This window comes from Myotis yumanensis, unplaced genomic scaffold, assembly GCF_028538775.1.
Source record: "Myotis yumanensis isolate MYYU_CA2020_CCGP unplaced genomic scaffold, mMyoYum1.0.hap1 SCAF_9, whole genome shotgun sequence".
Classification (NCBI taxonomy): domain Eukaryota; kingdom Metazoa; phylum Chordata; class Mammalia; order Chiroptera; family Vespertilionidae; genus Myotis; species Myotis yumanensis.
In genome coordinates, this window is record NW_027223760.1 from 31,929,202 (window position 1) to 31,955,329 (window position 26,128).

Sequence of the window (26,128 nt, forward strand, 5' to 3'; positions counted from 1 at the left end):
GGGCACTGGGAGGACAGCTGCAGCCAGGCAGGAGGGGCTCTAGCATCCTGCCAACCAGGCAATGCCAATGGCCTCTGCTCCTCTGTCACCACATCTTGCTCCTGTCCTCCATCCTCCCTCTTTCTCCAGCCTTCCCCATGAAGGGCATCAGAGGGGACACAAAACAGACAGAAAACTCCTTTCACATTCTGAATATGTCAGTCAAATCATAAGGCTCTCTGGGCATAACACTACTTAACCCCCAAACCTGTTTCCTCAGCTATAAAATGGGGCTGTCATGCCCAACTTCATAAGGTTGGTGTGAAAAGTGACCAAGATCCCATACATGGAACCACACTGGCAGCCCAATGCATACAATTATGAACCCTGTTTAAGGGGAACTTGAGTTGGAAGCTGCCACCTATACATTTGGATTTACAACCTTCCACTGGCTCTCATCCATGCTGACACCATAGTCATCATGCTGGACTAAGGCTAAGTTGTGGACAACTGACGGAACTGGGACAGGGATTGTTGATTATACTATCACATCACTATGAGATTTTTTCAATTTAGTAACCATGTGATGACAGAAGATAATGTCCTTTTTCTTAGGAAGTGTTAAAGGGTGAAGGAGTATGACATATGCCACACATTTACAAATGGATCAGAAAAAAAATGGAGGGTATAAAGCCAACATGGCAAAATATTAAAACAGGTGAATCTAGGTAAATGTATGCAGGACTTTTCCCAGGACTTTTAAAAATATTCTTGCAACTTACCTTGAAATTATGTCCAAATAAAGTTTAAAAATAACCAAGGGACAGAAAAACACTCAGATAACTCACCAAATAGCTAGAATGGCATATTTACATGCATATATCTGAGGTGTTCAGAGTTCTACTCTTACAAAATAGTGCAGGCACAGGGTTGGTTGGGTAGGCACCCTTCCTCTCCTGACTCGTGCTCACCATCTCCCGAGGCCTCCACTCCACAGGGACATAGGCCCATCTCTTAAGGAAGCAAAACCCCAGCCTAAGCAGGACTGCCCATGCTAACCCTTGGGTCAGGCTCCTGGTTGCACACAAAGGAGAAGAAGGGTGCCAACAGCTGGGCATCCCCACAGATGGCAGGGCCATTCCTCACTGAGTATGAACTGGCTTATCAGCTTACACTGCGCCCCCGCCCCACCCCCATCAATTGCTTTAAAACGGTTTCCTGAGCCCTGGATAGTGCAGCGAGGCCTGATTATGCTGGTGCAAGCTTCCCTCACCCTTACCTTTGCCATAGGAAGTGCCATGAAGACCACAGACCCTCCAATCAAAATTCTGCTGGCAGATGGCGTCAACCAAACCAGTGCTGGTGCCATGAAACAGCTGCCTCTCATCCACCGCCTTCCCTCCATTTCTCTTCTGCATCTGCCCTTTTTGCCTAGAATCACAGGAGAGAAATGTGTGCTGGAGACAGACAGCACTTACCACCAAATACATGCCACCTGACCCAAGAAAACACATTTTATCATAAGTGTCACGATCCAAGTCCATGATACTCCAGCCATGGGCCAGAGAGGGAAAGGTAGAACACAGGACCTGGATGAAAAGCAGAGGAAAGCCTTTCCCTCCACAGCCTTAGGCCTCCAGCAGCAAATTGAACCCCCAAAGCAGACCAGCCTTGGGAAGACAGACGTGCTTTGTGCCTACCCCCTTGCTTCCTCATGGAGCTTAGAAGGGGAAACCTGAGACAGCTGCTCACTGGGGGGTCATCTGTGTCCCCTCTCTCATAAGTTCCCAGCACCATGAGGCTTGATTTTATCACTGGCCCAGAGCACAGATGAGACTGCTCCAACCTTTTGTGGGGACAGGTCAGCAGAACCCCAGGCCTGCCATGGTGACCTGCTATGATTCTCCTCCCCAGCTCACATAGACAACTGCCCAAGAACATGCTGGTCTTCAGGCAAAAAAGAAGGCCCCTACTCTCTGGCTGTCAGGACAATAGCTTTATGTTCTCCAGAGTGTGGGTGGCTTATACTGGACCATCCTGTCGATCTTTAGGGAGGCAGAATAGAAGTGCTGGTTTTCTCCCCTCGTCTCTCTGAGGGGCCATGCAGCACTAAGCTATAAAGATGATGAGATAGATTAAAAACAGGAACACAGTTCCCAATTCCAGTAGCACTGGGCAAGCAGTGGCTGTCATCTGGAACTGTCCCTGAAATCCAGGGCCCATTTGGTAAGCAGCTAGCCTACTATGTACGAGTGTGAGGGGACAAAGTCATCAGCCTGCTGAGAGCAAGCCCTTGACGTACCACTGGTAGACTTCCCAGAGAGCCAGGTTCTGGACTCGCTCGATCTTCTGAACATAGTAGTACGGCAGCGTATTGTTAAAAAGACTGCAAACCTTCTGATATTCTTCTGATAAAGAACTGAGGGTGATCAGCTGCAAGGGGCAAAGATTTTTATTATGTTATCATCAAAGTATAAAGTACAGATCAATCTCTTCCCAAGGCTACTCCTAAAATGCTAGAACTGTAAAAGCAAGCCCTGAAGGTGATTACCACTCCCCTTTATTCCGAAAGGCAGTCTCTCCAGGTACAGAATGTGTACTATTTGTGTTCATTGTGAAACCTGCCTGAAGGACAGGTATGATGCTTACATCAGCACCATCCTAGGTATGCCCAGGATGTCCCTGCTCTTCTGACCCCACACAAGGCAGACTACATAGTCTACAAGCCCAAAGTGTTGTTGTCAATAAATGTGGAAGGCATGCATTTGGTGGAGAGGGGCAAACGCAGTCATGAGCAGCAGCATTGTGTGAACGCCTCACACCACAAGCACTGACAGAAAGGCCAGGCTGGTAGACGGGCACATGGCACCTCAGGAGCATGGCCGCTGCATCCCTCCCAGCTGAGCCCAACTCTCCCTTAGCCTCTTGTTCAAGGAAACAGCACTTCTGATGGGCCAGGAGAGGCCTCTGACCAAGAGCAGGCGACTGTCACACAGTGACAATGCTCAAATTCCGGCACTTGCAGCCTGGACCATATAATCAGCCTCCCTGTTCCCAGAGCCATGAGGTTTGATCCAGTGATAGACCAGGTGAGGATCTCTGGGGAGTCCCTTTATAATACCATCCTCTTCCTCTACCCCATGTACAGCCTTATAATAGCCACATCACCATCACCCCCAAAGACCCTACATGTCAGGACTTGGCATGCATGTCCATGGGTCTCCTGCAACCCAAATTCTGACTCTGGTTTCCCTGTTCCAATCTCATGGGAGCTGCTAAACTCCTCTTCCTCAAGTATGGAAACCAGCCCTGCTCCTTCCAGACCAGAGTTCCTCATGGGTTCCCATACTTGTCATGGCCTCTGCTCGAACCCATGATCAAGGCACTGCACAGCCCAGGCCTGACCTCTCTCCTGCTTCCCATGTCTATTCACACCCTCCATCCAAGATACACCTGACACCCCATGTCCTGACCTGGGCTGCTTCATGTGCAGTTCCCATCACCCTGTATGTTCTCCTACCTCTACCTGTGCAAGCACCAGCCATCGTTCAGATGTGGACCCAGTGGAGCCTTCCCTAATCCCCTCAATATGGTTGCCTTGTCCTCTGACATCTGAGTGCTGCTGTCAACTCACCCTGCCTGTCACTGGTCTTGCCTGTGCCACTGGTGTCTTTGTGAGCTTTGTCAGCTCAACAAGATGAGTCCTCCCAAAGCAGTGACAATCAGTTGTAAAAGCTGGCTGCAACATGCTTGGCACCAAGTTAGCCATCAGAGGCCAGTCTGAGTGCCCCACATAGATGGGGCAGATCTTGGCCTGAGTAATCTACTGAATTCAGCGCAATTCCCAAAATCTGACAGGCCTTAAAGGAGCTGCTGAATTGAGTGTTCCTTCTCTTGTCTTCTATTATCTAGCACCTTCCAACAGAAATTTCCCTTCTAGATGTCGCCTGTCATAGTCAGTGGTTTCTTTTCCTTTTCTTGCTTAGTGTAACTAATATATATTGGCTGAGTCCAGCTCCTATTTCTACCCTTTCTAGATATTTACCAGCTCACTGTCCTCCATCCACAATATATCCTCTCCCCTCAGGACCACAGCCATCTCCTGGGTAGTCTCTAGCCTTAAAATCCCCAAAACCTGAAAAAACAACCCCACGCATACCTCTTCTGTCCTCCCTCCTGAGCCCTGGCCTCACAGCTTCCTCAGTGGTGGAGGAAACAGCACGTCACTCACACTCACTGATCTCAAAGAACACTCTCCTCCCCAGTCCAAGGCAACACGAGACCCATACCTTAAAGCCGGGGTCTGGCAGGGCTGAGGGGTCCCAATGGTCTGGGATGCTCTTTGGGCCTTGAAACTTGACATTGCTACAAAATGGAAACAAAAACACTAAGACATTTAGTTTGCAAAACCAACAGACTATCACACACAGGTGGCCTCCACTAGCCAATACCACCTGTCTCGAGTATCAGCATCTCATTTTTTAAAAGTAGGGAGGAAAGGAAGCACATAAGCACACTATCCATCTTGTGAGAGCACTTTCCTCTTTGCCTAAGTGGCTCAAACTGAAACAATGAGGATACTCGCCTGTATCTCAACTCCTGTACATAGGGAGAGAGAATATAATTAAAGCAGCACAGACAGACCATTATCCATGATTTTTAAATTCAAAGAGCTCTGAAACTTGTATTAAAGAGCTCTGAATTATTATTACAAACTAGAGGCCCAATGCATGAAATTTGTGCACTGGTAGGGTCCCTAGCATCTGGCGGCAGCTGGCAGGGTACTCCCTCCCTTCCCCCGGCCACCTGCCGCTGGCCAGGGCCTCCCTCCCTTCCCCCAGCCAGCCTTGCCCCCTGGTCAAACTCCCGGAAGAACTCCAGTCAAGGGGACAATTTGCAAACTATACTTTTATTACATAGGATAGCCTCAAAGAGGTGTATTTGGCATATAAAAACATAAAACGGATGTCAAAACTCATTTGGTAGTAGCAATTTGACTTGAACTGCCAGAGGCTGCTTGTGGTCTCTATATATATATCTTTCTTAAAGTGACTATGCATATTTTTTACTCAGAAATATTAACTACAGGGTGTCACATAATACAAGCAGCACATGATATTTCTAAAAATAAAAATTTAAAAAAGCTGAGTTATAAAAGACATGTGTCCCAAAGGGTTTAGGAACAAGAACTGGGAAACCAATTCAAAATCATTGTTACTCAGTTTCAGAATGCTCTGTTCTTCCTACACTAGATCTACCTTCCATTTCTGCTGGCATGAGACCTTCATCCTAAGCCTCAAAGAACTCCCACAAATAACATGCCTAGGAAAATAGCACAGTTTAAAATAACTAAGCAATAAGCAAGAATCAGCCAGAAATAAGCCCACAACGAATTAAGTTGCTGAAATTATTGAACATAATACAAAATAACTAGTCTTTCTATGTAAAAAAATAAAACACAAACTAAAAACATATGCAAGGCACAGGAAACTATAATATGACCTGGAGGATCTGAAAAAGAATCAAATACAACTTTTAGAAATATAAAATACAATCCTTGATAGTAAAACTTCAATGGACATGCTTACTAGCAGATCAGACCACCTGAAGAGAGAATGAGTGAGCTGAATGATATGGGAAATAGCATTCTCCAGACTATGGCCCAGAGCAATAAGAAGATAGAAAATATTGGGAAGAAGCTGAGATGTGGAGAAGAGAGTAAGAGGGCCTGAATTTGGTAGGAACCCAACTAAAATTCAAAGAGAGGACAGAGAACAGGGTAAAGGCAATCTTCAAAGAGAACTAATGAGATTCACCAACTCACAGGTTTAAGAAACCCAAAGTATTTCCAACAGGAAAATTAAAACACATTCTGAGACATGCTGTAGTGAGAATCCATATACCAAGATAAACAGAAAATCTTAAAAGTAACCAAAGGGAAAAAAAGAGTGATTCAGACAAAGAAGTACCAGTTAAACTGGTTGATTTCCCAAAAGCAGCAATGAAAACCAGAGGACAGTGGAATGACATCAATGTTCTGAGAGAAAACAACTACAACGAAAAATTTATACCCAGAGAAAATACCTTTCAATGTTGAGGGCAAAATAAAGACATATTCAAAACACAGTTTTCCTACAGCAAAATAAAACCATCAACAAAATGAAAAGACAACCCACTGAATGGGAGAACATAATTGCCAATGATACATTTGATAAGGGGTTAATATTCAAAATTTATAAAGAATTTATAATAAAAAAACCCAACACCAAAAAACACCAAACAATCCAATCAAAAAATGGGCAAAAGACCTGAACAGATGCTTCTCCAAAGAGGACACATAGATGGTCAATAGACATATGAAAAGATGCTCAACATCAGTAATCATCACAGAAATGCAAATTAAAGCCACAATGAGATATCACTTCAGACCTGTCAGAAAGGCTATCATCAATAAATCAACAAACAACAAGTGTTGGTGAGGATGTGGAGAAAAGGGAACTCGTGTGCGTGAGAATGCAGATTGGTGCAGCCACTGTGGAAGCAGTATGGAGTTAACCTCAAAAAATTAAAAAACAAACCTGTCTTATGACCCAGCGATTCCACTTCTGGAAATTTATCCAAAGAAACCCGAAACACTAATTCAAAATAATATATGTAGCCCTATGTTCACTACAGCATTACTTATAATAGCCAAGATTTGGAGCAGCCCAAGTGACCACGAGTAGATGAGTGAATAAAAAAGCTGTGGTACATTTACACAATGGAAATTTTGCCCATGGGTTTGGCTCAATGGTTAAAGCGATGGTGCGAGTACTGAAGGGTCTCAAGTTTGATTCCTGGGCAAGGGCACATACCTCGGCTGCAGGTTCCCAGCCCCAGTGGGGGTGCATGAAGGAGGCGACCAATCAATGTGTCTCTCTCACATCTATGCCCCTCTCTTTCTCTCTCCTGCTCCTCCCTCCCTTCCACTCTCTCTAAAAATCAATGGAAAAAAATATCCTCAGATGAGGATTAAAAAAAGAAAATAGAGACAGACTCATAGAGAACAGGTAGACAGCTCTGGTGTGTGGAGGGATTAAGCAAAAAAAGAAAAAAAAGAGAGAGAGAACTCAAGAACATGGGAAGCAGAGAGGTGATTTCGGTGGGGTGGGGTGGGGTGGGTGGAGGTGTAAGAGGACACAGATGATAAATGGTAAAGTAAAATACATTTTAAAAAACAAATCAATAAACACCCCCCCAATAAAACAAAACAATCCCCCCCCCCCCAGTTTTCCAACAGACCTTCATCTAAAGAAATTCGAAAGGACAAAGAAAATGGTAAGAATGTGAGTAAATTTAATGAAACGTTCATAGTATAAAATAACAGTGCCTCATTAAATTAAAAAATAATATAAGTCACCTAGCTGGCATGGCTCAGTGGTGAAGCATTGACCTATGAACCAGGAGGTCACAGTTCGATTCCCAGTCAGGGCACATGCACGGGTCGTGGGCTCAATCCCCAATGTGGAGCAGCCAATTAATGATTCTCTCTCATCATTGATGTTTATCTCCCTCTCTCCCTTCCTCTCTGAAATCAATAAAAATATATTTTAAAAAATAAAAATTTTAAAATAACATAAGTCAAGAGAAAAGTAAATGGAATCATGTATAATAAAAGGCTAATATACAAATTGACCCAACGGCGAAATGACCAGTCGCTATGATGTGCACTGACCACCACACTCAACGCAGGAGCTGCCCCCTGGTGGTCAGTGCACTCCCACAGGGGGAGCACTGCTCAGCCAGAAGCTGGGCTCACAGTTGGTGAGCGCAGCAGTGCTGGAGGGAGACCTGGGCAGCGTTAACGATGTCCAACTGACAGCTTAAGCCCCAAGGGCTCCTGGACTGTGAGAGGGCGCAGGCCAAGCTGAGGGACCCCCCCCCCCCCCGCAAGTGCTCAAATTTTGTGCACCGGGACTCTAGTAAATTATATAAAGCTCCTTATATCATTTAACAAGAGAGCAAACAAATTAACTGACTTGTACCTAAGTGAAGAACACGTGTTGTAATTTCTAGTGTGGCCTTTAAAAAAATAGTAACACAATGTATAACTTCCAAACTAATGGAAGGGAAAAAATTAAATAACAAAACAAAAAAAATCTAAAAAAAGCTTAAAAAAAAAAAAAGGAAAAAATAAGACCCAGTTACATGAATAAACCACTTCCATGGAGGATGGAAAGATAGTAAGGAACTAAACCAGATACCTTATGCGTAAATGCCATTTTGAACTTTCCATTAAATAACTGTGACTCTATTAACTGTTTTAAATAGAGAACTTGTTTCTGAAAGTGATCAACCCTAAGAGTCCCAGGTGGCCAAGGAGGCTCAAGCAGATTTGCCTGCTGGAGTTATGACAACAGGTTAGAGGGAAGAACCACACGTCACTGCATCATGTACAACTATCAGATTACAGAGAGGGAAGATTCTGAATCACTCATATCGTAGTCTGAATTTGAGCAAAATAACCACTTTTATTTCTGATGTGTAGCGTTTGCTTATGGCCCCCTTAAGACTAAGAGTGATGATAAAAGAGATCTAGCCTTAGGAAAAAGACAAACTATGCCTATGTTAGGCTCTGGAGAGTCAAAAATGACTTCCAGAAGTGGGAGGAGTCATAGTTGACCAAAATTCTAAATCCAGAAGCAATTAGAAGAGACTGATACATTTAACTAAAAAATAAATACATAAAAAATAAATATTTCTGTGTGGTAAAATATTTCATAAACAAATCCAAAAGACAAATAAACCAAGAGAAAATATTTACAATTTATATAACAAAGCAAGGGTTCATCTCCCTAATAGATAAAAAGATTCTCCTATTTAAGGAAAATACCAAAAGGTTGACAGAAAAATAGACAAAACACAAATAGTCTATAGAAAGAGATAGGAAAATGGCTCTTACATGTTAGGAAAAAATAGTAAGCCTTACTTATAAGAGAAAGCAAATTAAAATGCATGGCTATACCCTTTCCCACCCATGAAAATGGCAAAGATCTAAAAGCTTCACCACTCTGTTGGCAAAGTCAAGGGAAACTGGCACCTCATGCATTCTGGGACAAATGCATAATGGTTCAACCTCATGAAGAGGAACCTGCACTGACCTTTTAGGACTCTAATCTGATGACCCAGCTCTACAAATATGAAACGGCACATACACCAGATCATCCCTGTGGGGTTATACTTGTAATAGCAAAAACTCAAAAAGATCAAGGGCCAGGCCCAGAATACTCAGACACCGAGAGTGCTTGGGCACTCAGTTACACAGCCAACAAACCTTTTTAATGCTTTAACCAGCCTGAAGGTTTTTGCTCTTAGCAGAGCACGCCCCCCAACTGATACACACTGTAAGTGACAAGTTCCCCAACCCCACTCACCTGGTTTGCTTCGCCTTTACATCCTGAGGAGACACATATTTGGGTCTCCGACAAACCTTTCTAAATGTACCATAGACCAGGTTTCTCTGAATAAATACTGCAAAATAAAAAATAAACACACACACACCCAAATGTCAGTGTTCAATATACAAATTAAATGGGTTTGAAAGCTAATCCAAACATATAGACCCCAGAATCGTCTGTTAAAAATAAGGCAGTTTTACCTATTTCAAATATTCATAAATAGCAATCCTTAGGAGACTGGGTTTAATGAATAGATGAATGATTAGTAATTGACACATCAATTATATATGAGTGCTTTTAAATTGTTCCTTCCGATCTTGTTTAAACTATTATTTTGCTCAGCAATTTTTCCCAGTCTGGATATAAAAAAACTTCAGCCCAGCCTGAGACCAAATTATCACATCTTGAACCAGTGGGATTTAGAGTTAATATAATAATTTTACTCTTATAACTTTTCTTAAATTGACTCTATAGCAGTACAGTATTTCTCAACCTTGTAAAACCCGTACCATTATTATTATTATTTTTTACAGAGAGGAAGGGAGAGGGATTGAGAGTTAGAAACATCGATAAGAGAAACATCGATCAGCTGCCTCCTGCACACACCCGACTGGGGATGTGCCCGCAACCAAGGTACATGCCCTTGACCAGAATCGAACCTGGGACCCTTCAGTCCGCAGGCCAAGGTTCTATCTACTGAGCCAAACCGGTTAGGGCCCGTGCCATTTTTAATCAGCAAATTTCTTGTCCCATGCCCATCCCTAAGATCCTGAGATTCATCCTGAAGGTGAAAGGGACAACATCCTTTGAGTTGAAAAACCATGAATATCTCCTACAAATTAGATTATATGTCCCCATCTACTACCAAGAAAACCTTGTCAAGTCTTACTTTCTGCACCTAGGGTACAAAAATAACTTTTTTTCCTTTAAAAAGCATTTTAATATTAATTTGTATATATCTGTTACTTATCTTACTGCACTTGAGGTGTGTGTTCCCTATGCTACCGCCCAGGAAGTCATCAAGATCAAGCACTAATGAGCCGATCAATGATTGTCTTTCATCACTGATGTTTCTATCTCTTTCTCCCTCTCCCTTCCTCTCTGAAATCAATAAAAATATATTTAAGAAAAAGGTCAGGCACTCCTAGGGGTTCCCCCATGTTCTAATGGGAGCCCATAATCCAGATCCTGCTACTACAACCCCCTTTGCTATCCACTGTTCAATTTCTCACTGCTCTGTTAATTAGCATACAAATTTTATTGACCTGTTCACTAACATTGTGATGAATCTTAAATGGACTTTTCACTAGTGAAATTAAAAGTTATTCAAGATGTGTATGTGAGACTCAATCCCTATCCTCCCATGGGCAGGGTAAAGTGAGGCCTTTTCCCGAATTTACCTTAAAGAGGATACACGAGGTTAAGTCCCTAAGCAAGCCCTGCCTGTGGGGACTCTGTCTAAGTGATACCAGCTAACAAATGTCAGAATTCGGCCTCTCCTCTAGAATCTTGGCATTACCTTGAGTGACTCTTTTATAACAAGAGTCCCTAAAAGGACAGCTGAGTCTTTCCCAATCCTACAGAACAAGTCATTTGGTTTGTTGTGTGTTTAAATGTACTTGCTTCCTAATATTTAGTTCATAACTGTGAGTGGCAGATTTGGGTCTGAAACTTGCTTTCATTATACCTAGTAGTGAGGTTGTGAGGAGAAAAGTTAACTCATCTCAAGCTTCTTGTGGCTACTGCTATCTACCACCAACACAAAACTGTGTCTACCAAGGTAAGCTTGAAGCAGTCTGCAGTGAACATGTTTTTCCTGCAGTTTGTAGTCAACTGCATGTGTGTGCTCTTATCCAGCCTCACCTGACTTTCTGTTCTGTCCCCTGGAAGTGTGGCCTAGGTTGAGAGTGATCAAGGTTGCATCTGACATTTTTGGTTTAGTTGTTTTGATATTCCCAATAGTTTAACAAATATTTCAAACAACAGCAACCAGATAGGTGATAGTTATATAGACTTGATCTTCAAGGCAGTTCTGACTTTCAATATTTTGCGTATCTCTCGCTGTCCCTTTTGGGAACCTGCATTTACCAGACTGGATTGGTTGGTGTTTGCCAACAGATGCAAAGGCTGGTAAGCAGTTCTCACTGAAGAGTATTAGACACTTTAAGATCCCTGTAAAGGCCCATCGAGGCAGCAGCCATTCTACCTTAAGCAAAACCACCAGTGCTACAAAACCCAAGCAAAAACAACTGACTAAAAACAGGCAATTAAAGTGGCTTTAGGGTAATTCACTAAAGACACTTTGTTGCCCTCCACACAGAATGAAGGTCCACAAAAATGGAGAAAACAGTCAACTGTGTTTAAAAGAAAGCCCACTTTAAATCCATCTGGAAATGGCTTAAGAGAAGTTATAGAAAAACTAAAACTTAAAAATAAAAATCCTCACTCTTTGGCCAGGTCACTGGAAGACCTAGCCAAAGAGTGTTTGGCCTGCTTCTGTCTGTCAAGGCAAAAGGGACAAGTCAGGCAGTTTCTCTTTGATTCTGCTGAACTGGCATCATCTGTTTATAGGTCTGTCTCCCCTTCTATATGAGAAGCATTTCAGAGCAGAAATCACCCTTCCTTTTTTTCCCTGGCCCTCAATGTGTGAACAGTTCATCTAGGGTTTATGTGGAAAAGGCACAGCCAGCAGATGACCAGTTTCAGGTCACCATGAGCACACAAAAATATGCTTCCCAGCAACTTTTAGTTAAGGTATGCTTCTACCACGTGTTTAACCTGGCAACCCATCTATGCCGAAGGTGCCTATAGAAAAGATGATATTAATGTTACCACGCTGGGGAGTATAAGGCAAAGCTGCATAGCAGAACCACTACGACACTTGTTGGGGACTAAGGTTTATCCTCCGACACAGAGGGACTTGGCCATGGCCAATAGGACAACCACCAATGCACAGTGCTGACCCTGCTTGTCCCTCCCTCCATTGTTTGGGCTCCTAGCCCCTCCTCAGGGTCCTCTTCCACTCCCCCTCACCCACTCTTCAGGCAGTTTCTCTTTGATTCTGCTGAACTGGCATCATCTGTTTATAGGTCTGTCTCCCCTTCTATATGAGAAGCATTTCAGAGCAGAAATCACCCTTCCTTTTTTTCCCTGGCCCTCAATGTGTGAACAGTTCGTCTAGGGTTTATGTGGAAAAGGCACAGCAGCAGATGACCAGGCCCTGTTGGGTGAGGGCAGTGATTCAGTAAGTACCTCTAAAGTCTAACTCGTATTTGTGCTTTCCAGCCTGGAACTTGAGAATGGCTGCCTGGGTGTCAGATCCTGGTGTGCAGTATGCCAGGTAGGCCTTCTCCAAATCGCTGCTGCTGACGGTGGTTGTGGGATGCTCCATGCCCTGCAAAGCAAAAAACCAGATACTCCATGAAGGCAAGAATCTACAATGATGAAGACAGACATTGGTGCTGTCCTTGTCATGTTGCAGACTTGGTGACAGTGGAATGAGTATTATGGGGGAGGCATGAAAGGAGCAGGGATATGGCAGGACAGGGAGGCACGAAACAGAAGCCAACACAATTGCTTCCTAAAAGTTGCCTGGGGAAATAAATTATAAATATGGGTGCTGCTAACCATGATGGATAACCATGGTGGGAGCAATGGAGGAGAGAGCATTCAGTGACTCAGTGGATTACACAGCATTCAAATGAAGGGGAAACATCAACAGAGAATCCTCAAACACTGCCTGACTGGATGGCCTGAGCAATGCTGCCCCCTTTCCATCTAGTCTTGTTCCTGCCATCCTTTAGTCCAGCGGTTCTCAACCTTCCTAATGCTGCGACCCTTTAATATAGTTCCTCATGTTGTGGTGACCCCCAGTTTCATTGTTACAAATTGAACATAATTAAAGCATAGTGATTAATCACAAAAACAATATGTAATTATATATGTGTTTTCCAATGGTCTTAGGTGACCCCTGTGAAAGGGTCGTTCGACGCTCAAAGGGGTCACGACCCACAGGTTGAGAACCGCTGCTTTAGTCATAGGACAGCCCTCCTTGCTTTCTTTTTTTGATCCCTTGGAGAGCTCTTCTATTTTTTCAATTATCCATTGTGATCTCTCACTCTCATTCCAATTACAGTGGGGCCCTGACTTACGAGTGTCCCGACTAACGAGTTTTTCGAGATACGAGCCGTCTCTCGGCCGATTTTTTGCTTTGAGTTGCGAGCTAAAATTAGGGTTACGAGCCAGCTTCAGATACCCCACCACTAGTTGGCACAGCGAACGTCACAGTGAACGCCACATCAGCCCAGCATCACGTGTCTCACTCGTTCGCTGTTGATTTGACATACGAGTAATTTGAGTTACGAGCTCTGTCATGGAACGAATTAAACTCGTAAGTCAAGGCCCCACTGTACCTATATGATATCTAAGATTTTGGGATAGACTGAGCTTGAATTCTAGCCCCAAACCTATTTCCTCTATAACCTTAGAAAGTTATTTTAACTTCTCTGAACCTCGATTATCTCAACTCTGTAACAGGAGTAATAATAGTACTCCTATCATTACAATAGTATCATACCATCCACAAAGGGTTGGAAAATAATTACAATAAGACATTCAGGGCACTTAGCACAGTGCCTGAAAAAAAAAGCAAAGGTAGGCAGAACTATCAGGTGGGTGCCTGGATACACAAGTCTGATAATTGAAGAATCTGGTCTGGAGACAGAGACATAGAGTTCACTTGAGGTGGGCACCCCTGTCAGAAAAATCTATGTGATCACCCCTGAAAACACACAACTGGAAAGAATGGTGTTTTCCCAGGAGTGTGCCCTAGACCCTGAGACACCCCTACATTCAACAAGGGGACTGGAAAAGAAGCCCATGAAGGACATGGAGGAGAAGCAAGAACGCCAGGTGTGTGAGGAAGGAATGGACAGCACTCTGGGCAAAGGCTGGAAGTGCCATCGGATTTAGCCCAAGCCCTCTCCCCTTGACAGCATCTGTGCCTGGCTGGGTTCCACCTCCTAAAAGTACTCCTGAATAGTGACCAGATAAATAGTAATGGGAATAGAAGTCAGGTTCTGGCAAGTCAGATGGTTGGGTTGTTCAGGTACAAAAGGATGAAGGTAACAGTAGGGCTTTTAGATCAAAGCAGAGGGGATCACAGGAAAGGGGGGAATGAAAAAGGTAAGTTGAAAAGAGAAGCCTGTTGAGAATAATCCAATGAGAATATAGGTCAGGGTAATGCATGCTGGAGCCCAATACCTCGGGGACATCGAGTTTAATGCAGGAAACTTCAATGGGCCAAGAACAATACTTCTTGCCAAGCCAGTGTGGCTCAGTGGTTGACCATCTACCTATGAACCAGAAGGTCACAGTTCAATTCCCGGTCAGGACATATGCCGGGGTTGTGAGTTCTGTCCTCAGTGTGTGTGTGTGTGTTTGGGGGGGGGGGGGGGGGGGGGGGCCGGGGGGTCACGTGCAATGATTCTCTCTCATCACTGATGTTTGTATCTATCTCTCCCTATCCCTTCCATTCTGAAATTAATTTTAAAAAATATTTTTTTACAAAGAAAGAATAGTAATTCTTTTATATACAAGATTAGGTTATGGGTTTAATTGTGTTCCCTAATCCCCTGTACCTGAAAAATGTGGCCTTACTTAGAAACAGGATTGTTGCAGATGTAATTAGTTAAGATAGGCCCCTAATCCAACATGACTGATATTCTTACAAGAGGATGGCCATCTGAAGACACACAGGGAGAACACCATATGATTACAAAGGCAGACTGGAGTGATGCATCTACAAGCCAAGGAACACCAAAGACTGCCAGCAAACCACAAGAAGCTAGGAAGAGGCAAGAAAGGATTACCTACTGGTTATACAGGAAGCATGACCCTATAGCAGTGATGGTGAACCTATGACACGCAAACTCATTTTTTTTGGTTGATTTTTCTTTGTTAAATGGCATTTAAATATATAAAATAAATATCAAAAATATAAGTCTTTGTTTTACTATGGTTGCAAATATCAAGAAATTTCTATATGTCGCACGGCAGCAGAGTTAAGTTAGGGTTTTTCAAAATGCTGACACGCCGAGCTCAAAAGGTTTGCCATCACTGCCCTATAGACACCTTGATTTCAATTTCCAGCCTTCAGATATGTGAGATAATACATCACTGGTATTCTAAAGTTTGTGGTACTTTGTCATGGCAGCTCTAGGAAATTAATAGGATAGAAGCAATTTGGACCTAAAATTTGGGGGTACATGCTGAGCTCAGGCATAAAAGAACCTAGCTTTTCTGAGAATCAAGAAAACTATTTTGAATGGCAATTAGCAGAAAACCAAGAAAGAAATACAAATATGGGTGACACCAGAAGTGTGTGGGAAAGGAAGGGCTAGAACGGACAGGTCACTTCATGAGGTAGTCCCGCTGATGGTACAAACTAAGACCATGCAGCAGACCATCTCCAAACACACACACATGCATCTGTACCCACCCGCACATAGTGTGTCTATCATACCTACATAGTCATCCCCAGAGATTCTTTCTCACTGTTCTAAAGAGGTTATGCACTCTGAATACACTGCATTATAGAGTAGTGGCACAGCACTAGCTGGTTTGGCTCGGTGAACAGAGCATTGGCCTGCGGACTGAAGGATCCCAGGTTCGATTCCAGTCAAGGGCACATGCCTGGGTTGCAGGCTCGATTCCCAGTAGGGGGCGTGCAGGAGGCAGCCAATCAATGATTCTCTCTTATCATTGATGTTTCTATCTCTCCCTTCCTCTCTGAAATCTATCTACCTATCTATCTATCTAGCTATCTAGCTAGCTACCTATCTACCTACCTAATTTATATATACACTGAGTGGCCAGATTATTATGACCACCTGACGTTTGTAGGCAAATTAGCTATAATTTCCCGCTGAAGTTGCTAGAGGGCCAGACCATTATAAATAGGGAAGCAGGTTGTTTACGAGAGTAGAAGTGATTTTTTTCTGAAGATATGGGTAAACAACGCGATTTAACAGCCTTTGAACATGGGATGATTGTTGGCGCTCAGAGCCATGGAGCTAGTATCAGCAAAACAGCCGAAGGCCTGTTCGAACACCTCTGCTGTCTGCAGTTACCAAGATAAAATGTCTCCAATTCGCACAGGAACACAAGGATTGGACAGTCAAGCATTGGAAAAAAGTCATGTGGTCCGATGAATCACATTTCCAGTTGCATCATGCAGATGGCAGTGAGAATTTGGCGGAAACAGCATGAAAGCATGCACCCCACATGCATGAGTACAACCCTTCAAGCTGGTGGGATCAGTGTTATGGTTTGAGGCATGTTTTCCTGGCATGATTTGGGCCCTTTAATTCATGTGGAACAACGTCTGAATAGTACAACATACCTAAGTATCGTTGCTGATCAAGTTCATCCTATCATGTTGATGGCGTATCCCAATGGAGATGGCTTCTTCCAACAAGACAATGCGCCATGCCATGGTGCTCGTATTGTGCAGGAGTGGTTTCAAGAACATGAGGGAGACTTTACCTTGCTTAGGTGGCCCCACAATCACCAGATCTTAATCCAATTGAGCATTTGAGGGACGAAGTTAAAAGAGTCATCAGGCAGCTGGTTCCACAACCATCAAATCTCACAGAACTGGACAGTCTATTCATCAGGCATGGTGTCAGATTCCTCGAGTCACCTTTCAACATCTTGTGGAGTCAATGCCAAGAAGAATCGCCACAGTATTGAAGGCAAAAGGTGGCCCAACGAAGTACTGATGGGGTGGTCATAATAATCTGGCCACTCAGTGTATGTTATGTATGTATGTATGTATATGTGTATACACACACACACACACACACACATATATATAGAGAGAGAGAGAGAGAGAGAGAGAAGAGTGTGTGTGTGTGTGTGTGTGTATGAGTGTAGTGGCACAGAAAAGAAAAGGGGAGCACCCTAAGAGTGGGCTGTCTGAAGGAGAAAGGCCTCTAGTCCCCAAAGTGAAACCCAGTTTGGGAAGCCACCCAGAGAAATGTACTTCCTCCAGGGTTACCCGTGGGGTCCCATGTTATCCCACTAGGCTCCTAGAGAGTTTGTCCCCCAGAGGGAGACAAATTGACAAACGAAAAGTGAAAGGTTATCACATTTGCTAAGTGTCTCTTGTTTGCCATGCATCCCTCCATGTTGTCACCAAATAAACTCAATTCCTGGAGTGTGACCAACCTGTCACCCTTTTCCCCTCCTCAATACAGACAAGACCTCTCTCATCCTGCTCCTGACCAAATTGAGAGCAATGTTAGAGAGCTTGCCTGAACAAATCCACATGACAGGAAAGGTGAGAGGAATCCCAGGATGCTTGAGATGGGGAGATAAGTGGGGAAGAGGATGGATAGAACAGCCAATGAGAACAGGCTGTCACTGGAAGAAATGGGAGGTGAAGAATGAGACTCAAGTCATGAGGTCACCAGTGAGAATGAACATCTCCAACTGACCAATGGGCCTAATGCAACAATATCTCTTTCCTCAACTGGCCAAAACCTTCTCCCAAGGACCTGCAGGCATCATCTTTGGCACAAGGGCACATCAGTGGCAAAAGAGAGACAAAGCTTCCTAACCTCATGATGCTCACATTATAATATTTCCAGAGAAGATCTTCTAAGTACATCTGAGAATAAGAAACCAGAGCTTGAGCATAGCCTCTTACAACCCAAAAAAGTGCAAATGTCCATTGGGCCACACACCTCAATTTCTATTTCGGAGAAGCTTTCCCTACAGAAATGGTGACCTTTCTATACTTTGGACCTCTAAGGTAACCAGGGGACTGCCTTTAATCTAATCCATCCATGAACATCTTCAAATAATTGACAACACCAGTTATTTGATCCATATTCCAAATCAGTATCTGAAATAAATCCATTTTCTTATTCTTGCCCACCTTCTATAAAGTTGCTGCTACAAGTAAGGTGAAAAGCCAGCTTTGAAAAGCCTTAAACTTTATCCTGCATATGTAATCTTTATCATACATACACTCCAATACACACGTGCACTCGCTCCAGAGTTACCTGTTTAACAGTAAGAGAAGCATCTTTCTACCCCCGTTTAACAAAACCAATGAAGAAACGTGATCTCACTACAACTTTTACTCATTCTGATCTTGTGAACCAACAGATATTGAATCATTCAAAGATGAAACCTCAGACAAATGAACTTTAAATTAGCTAGTTTTGCCGCAATCCCCTTCCCACCCTTTCTATCCCCCACCCCAGAAACAGGGTGAGTCAGGAGATCTGGAGATCTCTGGCTTTTTCACTAACCCCAAGAACAATCCTTATGCCTGTGCTTGGAAGGGCTTGTCTATATAGCCCTCAGGAAGAAACATGTGCCCACTTTCTATCACACTTACTTGTTTTCCATATTCCTGCCAAGAACCAAAGTCATCAGTCCAGTACCAAATCCACTCAGTGGTGAGAATGAAGTGTGGAGGTTTGGTGACAGAAGATGGTGTGGAGAGGCGGCGAGCCCGGGAAGTGCCGAACTTCATAGACTCAAAGTTCAGATAATCAGAGCGAAAGATACTGACCAAGTCAGCACATAAGATCCTGCAAAAGAATACAAGAGATATACTTAAAATTCCACCAATCAGATGAACATAAGCCCCTCAACTTCCACCCATGGTCTTCCAGACACTCGGCTGATAGATGTGAACATACTAGTAAATTTAACATGCACATTTTAAAAAAGTATTTCCAAGTGGGGAGGGGAGGACTGCTTTTTAAGATCAGTTTTGCCATGCAAAAATAAAATCAAACTCATTATCATGACATTCTTTTCACAACACAGAAAATGCTGCTTTAAAAAAATTTTAATGCACTGCTTAGTTGGTAAGAAAGGGAAATCCTTAGAAGCCAAAATAACAATAGTTAACATATAATGAGTGTTTATTGTGTGAGTGTGGCCCTGTTGACACCTTAATTTCTAACGTCTAGCCTCCAAAGCTGTGATAGAATAAATTTCTGTTGTTTTACGTCACCACATGGTAAACTGCTAAGGCAGTCCTAGGAAACTATTATACCTGTATTTAGACTTATAGCTAACTTCTAAATTGAACCAATGGAAGCCAGAAAACAATGGAATAATCTTTGAGGAATTCAAAGAAAATACCCAATGAAATGATCTTTCAAAAATGAGGATGAAATAAAGATACTTTCAGACAAACAAACAACACATTTGCCATTATACTCTTACTAAGGCAACTTCTATGAGATGAACTTAAAAAGGAAAATAATCCAAGAGGAAATATATGGCAAAGGAATGTTGAGCACAAAACAAAATGATAAATGTATAAGTTGAAGCAAATATTAACAGTAGAAAATGATGCTAATTTCCAATTTCTGGAAAATAAAAAAAAGAATAGAGGCAACATGTATACAGCACATGTTACATGCCTAGCACTTTCCTGAGTGTTTTATATATATTAACTCTTTTAATTCTCAAAATAACCCTTTGATGTAGAAACTATTTTATCTACTTGACATATGGGGAAACTGAGACACAGGAAGGTTAAGTAATTTGCCCAAATTCATATACGTAGTAAATAAGTTTGAATGGAACTACCTCAGAATTCAAGTGTTCAAGTTTTTTTTATAATTCAAGAGAATGATTAAAAGTATAAATTAGCTTGAATTGTTAAACTAAAGTTTGCTATAAGTTAATGAACCTGTTTAGATTTCTAGAGTAACCAGTAAAAGAACAGATATTCAGTATATACTAGTAGATAAGAAAAAAAATTAAATGAGGAGAAAAAAAATCTTAAAGAAGACCTAAAAGAGAGAAAAGAAATATAGAAGAAGCAGATCAAATAGCAAAAAATCAAGATGGACAGTAAAAATTAATTCAAATGTACAGGTAATCACAATAAATGTAAGTAAACTAACTTTTAATTAAAAAACATTGTCAAGCCGTAACCAGTTTGGCTCAGTGGATAGAGCGTCGACCTGTGGACTGAAAGGTCCCAGGTTCGATTCCGGTCAAGGGCATGTACCTTGGTTGTGGGCACATCCCCAGTAGGGGGTGTGCAGGAGGCAGCTGATCGATGTTTCTCTCTCATCGATGTTTCTAATTCTCTATCCCTCTCCCTTCCTATCTGTAAAAAATCAATAAAATATATATATTTTTAAAAACAAACATTGTCAAACTGAAAAAAAAAAGTTCTAAGATGTTTACAGGAAATATATCTAAAATATAAGGACAAAAAAGCTTGAAAGTAAAGAATAGTAAACAGTAACTAAAAGCAGTTGGCATCATTATATTAATATACTCTTACTAAGACAATATCAAACAAGACAAATCTAAAGCAAAAATCATTACTAGAGGAGGTGGGGGGTGGGGGGGAGGGAATTAACCAGGGAACTTAAATGCATATATGTATAGCTCACGGACACAGACAATAGTGTAGTGAAGGCCTAGAAGGGGCAGGTACAGGATGGAGGAGATCATGGGGGGAAAAGGAGGGACATCTATAATACTTTCAACAATAAAGATAAATTTTTTAAAAAATCATTACTAGAAATAAAAATCATTCACTTTATATGAACAGGCTGAAATTACTAAGATATAAATGCTAAACTTATATATGCTTTAAAGCACTTTTTTAATACATGAAACAAAAATTGATGGAATTACAAGGAGAAACTGACAAATTTATAATGTTAACATATCTCTGAGGGTAACTGATTAAAGCAGCAAAAAAATCAATAAGGATATAGAAGATTTGAACCACATAATTAATATACTTCATCTAAACTGCATCAAAAAAAACTTCTTGCATACATAGGACTTTTACTAAAACTGACCCTGTGCTACACTCATAAAGCTAGTCACAATAAAATTCAAGGAGCTTGTTATTATATGCTCTTTACTTTCTGACCACAATGCAAATCATTTAAAATTAAATAAAAACATTTTGAAAATATACTTAAGAAATAAACCATGGGTCACCTAATATATGAGATCAAGAAAGGACAAAAGTTGGTTCTTTTAAAACAGAAAAATATTAGGAAAATTAATAAATCTCTGTTAGATAGATCAAGAAAAAAAGAAGGGGGGACATATTAGAAATGTAAAAGGGCCCTGGCCAGTGTGGCTCAGTTGGTTACGGGTTCGATTCTTGGTCAGGGCACATACCCAGATTGTGGGTCCTTAGGGTGCATGCATGAGGCAACCAGTCCATGTGTCTCACATCGATGTCTCTCTCTCTCTCTTTCTCTCTCTCTTTCTGTCTCTCTCTGTCCCTTCCCACTGTCTCTGAAAAGCAATGGAAAAAATATCCTCAGATGAGGTTTAACAAAACAAAATTAAAAAGAGAAATGTAAAAGGGATAAAATTAAAGATGCCATAGACACAAGCAACTTTATGACAATTACTTTGAAAATAAATAAATGAACAAACTCCTGGAAATAAACTTACCAAAATTGACTCACAGAAAAATAGAAAACCTGACTGGTCCTATAACAATTATCAGAAATTGGGTCAGTAGTTTAAAGTCTTCCCACAAATTAAACATTAGGCTTAGACATTCTTATGATCAATTATTAAGAATTCTAATTTTATATCAATTTTTTTCAAAGAATAGAAAAGGAGCCGAAACCGGTTTGGCTCAGTGGATGGAGCGTCGGCCTGCGGACTGAAGGGTCCCAGGTTCGATTCCGGTCAAGGGCATGTACCTGGGTTGCGGGCACATCCCCAGTGGGAGATGTGCAGGAGGCAGCTGATCTATGTTTCTAACTCTCTATCTCTCTCCCTTCCTCTCTCTAAAAAATCAATAAAATATGTTTAAAAAAAAAAAAAAAAAGAATAGAAAAGGAGCCATCCCAATCCCATTTTTAGAAGGCTATGAACTTAAGTAAAAAACTAGGCAAAGATGCCCTAGCTGGTGTGGCTTGTGGACTGAAGAGTCCCAGGTTCAATTCCAGTCAAGGGTACGTGCCCAGGTTGTGGGCTCGGTCCCGAGTGGCGAGTGTCCAAGAGAAAGCCAATTCTCTTTCTATCTCTCTCTCCCTCTCTGAAATCAATAAAAATAAAATAAAATAGGCAAAGATAATATGAAACAATTACAAACCAATCTTACCAAACATAAATGCAAAAATCTTTAACTAAGTACCTGCAACCCAAATTCAGCACTATGTGAAAGTGTCTGGGTGTGTGAGCATGTATATCCTGGCTAAGTATGACTTAAGCCCAGGAATGTGGTAGCTTAACATTGAAAAATTAATATAATTCACTTCATTAAGGAGACATGGGCTTCTAATTAATGCAGAAGCAGCACTCAATAAAATTCAATTTCCATATACAATTAAAAAAGCAACTGCTAGCATACTAAGAATAACATTAGAATTCCTTAACAAGGCCAAAAGTTCCAAACATATATTCACTAGAGGCCCGGTGCACAAAATTCGTGCACTGGGGACAAAGGGGTCCCTCAGCCCGGCCTGCGCCTTCTCACAGTCTGGGACCACTCGGGGGATGTCCGCCTGCCGGCTTAGACCCGATCCTCCCAGGTCTAAACTGGCAGTACAGGGGGATTGGGCCTAAGCCGGCAGTTGGACAACCCTCTCACAATCCGGGATCCCTCGCTCCTTACCACTTGGCTCGCTGCTCCTTAGCTGCCATGGAGGCGGGAGAGGCTCCCACCACCTCAGCTGCGCTCACCAGCTGTGAACCTGGCTTCTGGCTGAGCAGCACTCCCCCCTGTGGGAGTGCACTGACCACCAGGGGGCAGCTCCTGCATTGCGCATCACAGCGACCAATCGTTCTGCATTCCGCCGTAATGGTCACTTAGGCTTTTATTATATAGACTAGTGGCCTGGTGCACGAAATTCATGCACGGGGGAGGGCGTGTTCCTCAGCCTGGCCTGCACCCTCTCCAATTTGGGACCCCTTGAAGGATGTCCTACTGCCAGTTTACAGGGATCGGGCCTAAACCAGCAGTTGGACATCCCTCTCGCAATCCAGGACTGCTGGCTCCTAACCGCTCACCTGCCTGCCTGCCTGCCTGATTGCCTCTAACCACTCTGCCTGCCGGCCTGCTTGCCCCCAACTGCCCCACCCCCCGCCGGCCTGTTTGCCCCCAAATGCCCCCCTGATCACCCCAAACTGCCCCCCCTGCTGACCTGCTCGCCCCTACCTTCCCTCCCCCCTGGCCTGCTCATCCCCAACTGTCCCCCTCCTGGCCTGCTCACTCCAAACTGCTCCCCCCCTGTCCTAATCACCTCCAACTGACCCCCGCTGATGGCCTGCTTGCCCCCAACTGGCACCCCTGCTGGTCTGCTTACCCCCAATGGCCCCGCCCCCCACCAGCCTGATCACCCACAACTGCCCTCCCCTCTTGGCCTCTAACCGCCTCTACCTCAGCCCCGCCACCATGGCTTTGTCCAGAAGAACATCTGGAAGGTCTTCTGGAAGGTCTCCCAGTCTAATTAGCATATTACTCTTTTATTAGTATAGATATATTTGTCTGTAAATATGATTATGATTGCAGATATGAGTAGGACCAGGTAAAATTTTATAGAATGGGCCTTTTATTACAGATGGTTTGCCATGTATGCATTTTTTCTAAAGAAGTAAAAATTACTTTAAAAAATGTTTCAGGAAAACTTTGAGAAATTTACAGTATCTGCTTTTCTTCCAAGAAAGTTGTCACTTTTATGCCAGAGTGAGAATTATTTGTATGCTTTGTATGTCAGCATTGGGCCACTGTGACTGGGGGGCACTTAGCTTGACTTGAGAGTAATTATCTTGCTCACTGGCTGGGAGGGAGGGTGTGTGGCAGAGGAGATAAATACTCAGTTCTGGGTTATTCATAGATTGCTGACTTTCTGGATTGATTGTGCAAGCCCCTCCTTCTATTGATGTCCACCTTCTATTGACAGACATCTACCCTGGGAGAGAAATGAGATGAAACTCTCTTTCTTTTCATTGTAAAAAGCATTTGAATTCCTAAGGTGTGATAAGGCCACCCAGCCATCCACAGTCAAGGTACACATTTTCATGGAGGATGTTCCCACTCTTGAATAAATTAAAACAAATTTTTTCTTTTAATTTAAACTTTCTTCTATAACTGTTTTCTTGTTACTTAAAAGCTAGTTTTTTTGAAACTACTTCTAAAGCTTTTCAAGCTGTATATGTCCTTGGAATGAATTTATAAATAAGAATTGAGTCCGGCCGGTGTGACTCAGTGGTTTAGCATCGACCTATGAACCAGGAAGTCACAGTTTGATTCCAGGTCAGGCCACATGCCCAGGTTGTGGGCTTGATCCCCAGTACGGGGCGTGTAGGAGGCAGCCGATCAATGATTCTCTCTCATCATTGATGTTTCTATCTCTCTCCCTCTCCCTTCCTCTCTGAATCAGTAAGAATATATTTTAAAGAGAGAGAGAGAGAGAGAGAAGAGTATATATGTTTGTAAATAAGAAAACATGTATTTGATGCTCTTAGAAAGTCTTATTTTCTTTCATTAAAACTTGTGCAGTATAGGGAACTCCATAGATTCTCTTAATTTGAAGAAAGTTAGAGGGAAAGGTACTAATTCAGAGTTCCTTGGGAAAATGTGTCACTTATATATTTTTATGTTAATTTTTTTAAATCAAAAACTGAAATATTTTCTATTCAGAAAATATATTTGGATCTAAATATCTTCTATAATTTTAACCCTAAAATATCAATTTAAATATTTTAAAAATGGTTGGGATGTTTGTTTTTTTAAATAAGTTAGGTTACTGGAGTTCTACATGTTACTGGATCACCTGGGGTAATTTTCTGATTGGAAAATTAAGAATTATAGTCAGAGGGGAGGACATGAGAATTTTTAAAGAACATATTCAATTTACTTTAGAAGCCGAACCTCTCTTATCATGTGACTTGTTTTGTATGTTTGTTAAACTATATTATCACATAAGCATTGCTGCTATTGGGACAAACAGTGACAGTTGATTCGGGTCATTTGAATGTCCACTGTCTGTTTTAATTTGTTCGTTTTGACTCTGTCATATGCTCAAACTTCAGTGGAAGTCATGAGAACCTATTATTTTTGCCTGCTCCCTCCTTTACGTTGGAAATATTCTTTTTTACTCAGAGGGACCTTAACTTTGATTGTTTCCATTGCCAACTGTTTTCTTCCTTGCCAAGTAAGAGAGTTGTTGTGAACTCTTCAGTGATGCCTTCCCCAGGATATTTGCAGATGTGATTGGGAAAAGTCACTTCATCCCTGACCTTTGCATGTCAGGTGCTGGGGTGCTGGGGTGCCACCCGGCCTGCGCCCCGGCTCTCTCTCCCTCCAATCGCCATGGCGACCACCGGGACGCAGGCTGGGCGGCACCCCCAGGCCCCCCGGGCGGGCTCTCTCTCCCTCCAATCATCATGCGATCACAGGGCCGCAGACGAGGCGGCACCCCCACAGCTGTTGCCTGCTGCCTGGGTTTCCGATCACTGTTCTTCCGTCCTTCCCCTTTCGCCTCCCATCATTGTGCCTACGTATGCAAATTAACCGCCATCTTTGTTGGCGGTTAACCGCCATTTTTGTTGGCAGTTAATTTGCATATCGCCCTAATTAGCCAATGGGAAGAGTAGCGGAGGTACGGTTAATTATCCTTCTTGTCTTTTATTAGATAGGATGGTTAAGTGAGTACCATTTTAATATTTAAAGTTATTAA

The 26,128-nt window shown here is 42.5% G+C and overlaps 1 protein-coding gene across 1 annotated transcript in view; it reads right to left on the bottom strand.

Annotated features, from left to right (window-relative positions):
• Window positions 1-26,128, bottom strand: part of PARP12 (poly(ADP-ribose) polymerase family member 12) — a 49,192-nt gene that overhangs the window by 1,083 nt on the left and 21,981 nt on the right. Inside the window, exons 6-11 of the mRNA XM_070424020.1 lie at window positions 18,826-19,021; window positions 12,669-12,810; window positions 9,393-9,489; window positions 4,269-4,344; window positions 2,282-2,412; window positions 1,259-1,410 (exon numbers count right to left, since the gene is read on the bottom strand). Of these exons, the coding sequence (XP_070280121.1) occupies window positions 1,259-1,410; window positions 2,282-2,412; window positions 4,269-4,344; window positions 9,393-9,489; window positions 12,669-12,810; window positions 18,826-19,021 (794 nt within the window). The remainder of the gene's footprint in view (window positions 1-1,258; window positions 1,411-2,281; window positions 2,413-4,268; window positions 4,345-9,392; window positions 9,490-12,668; window positions 12,811-18,825; window positions 19,022-26,128) is intronic.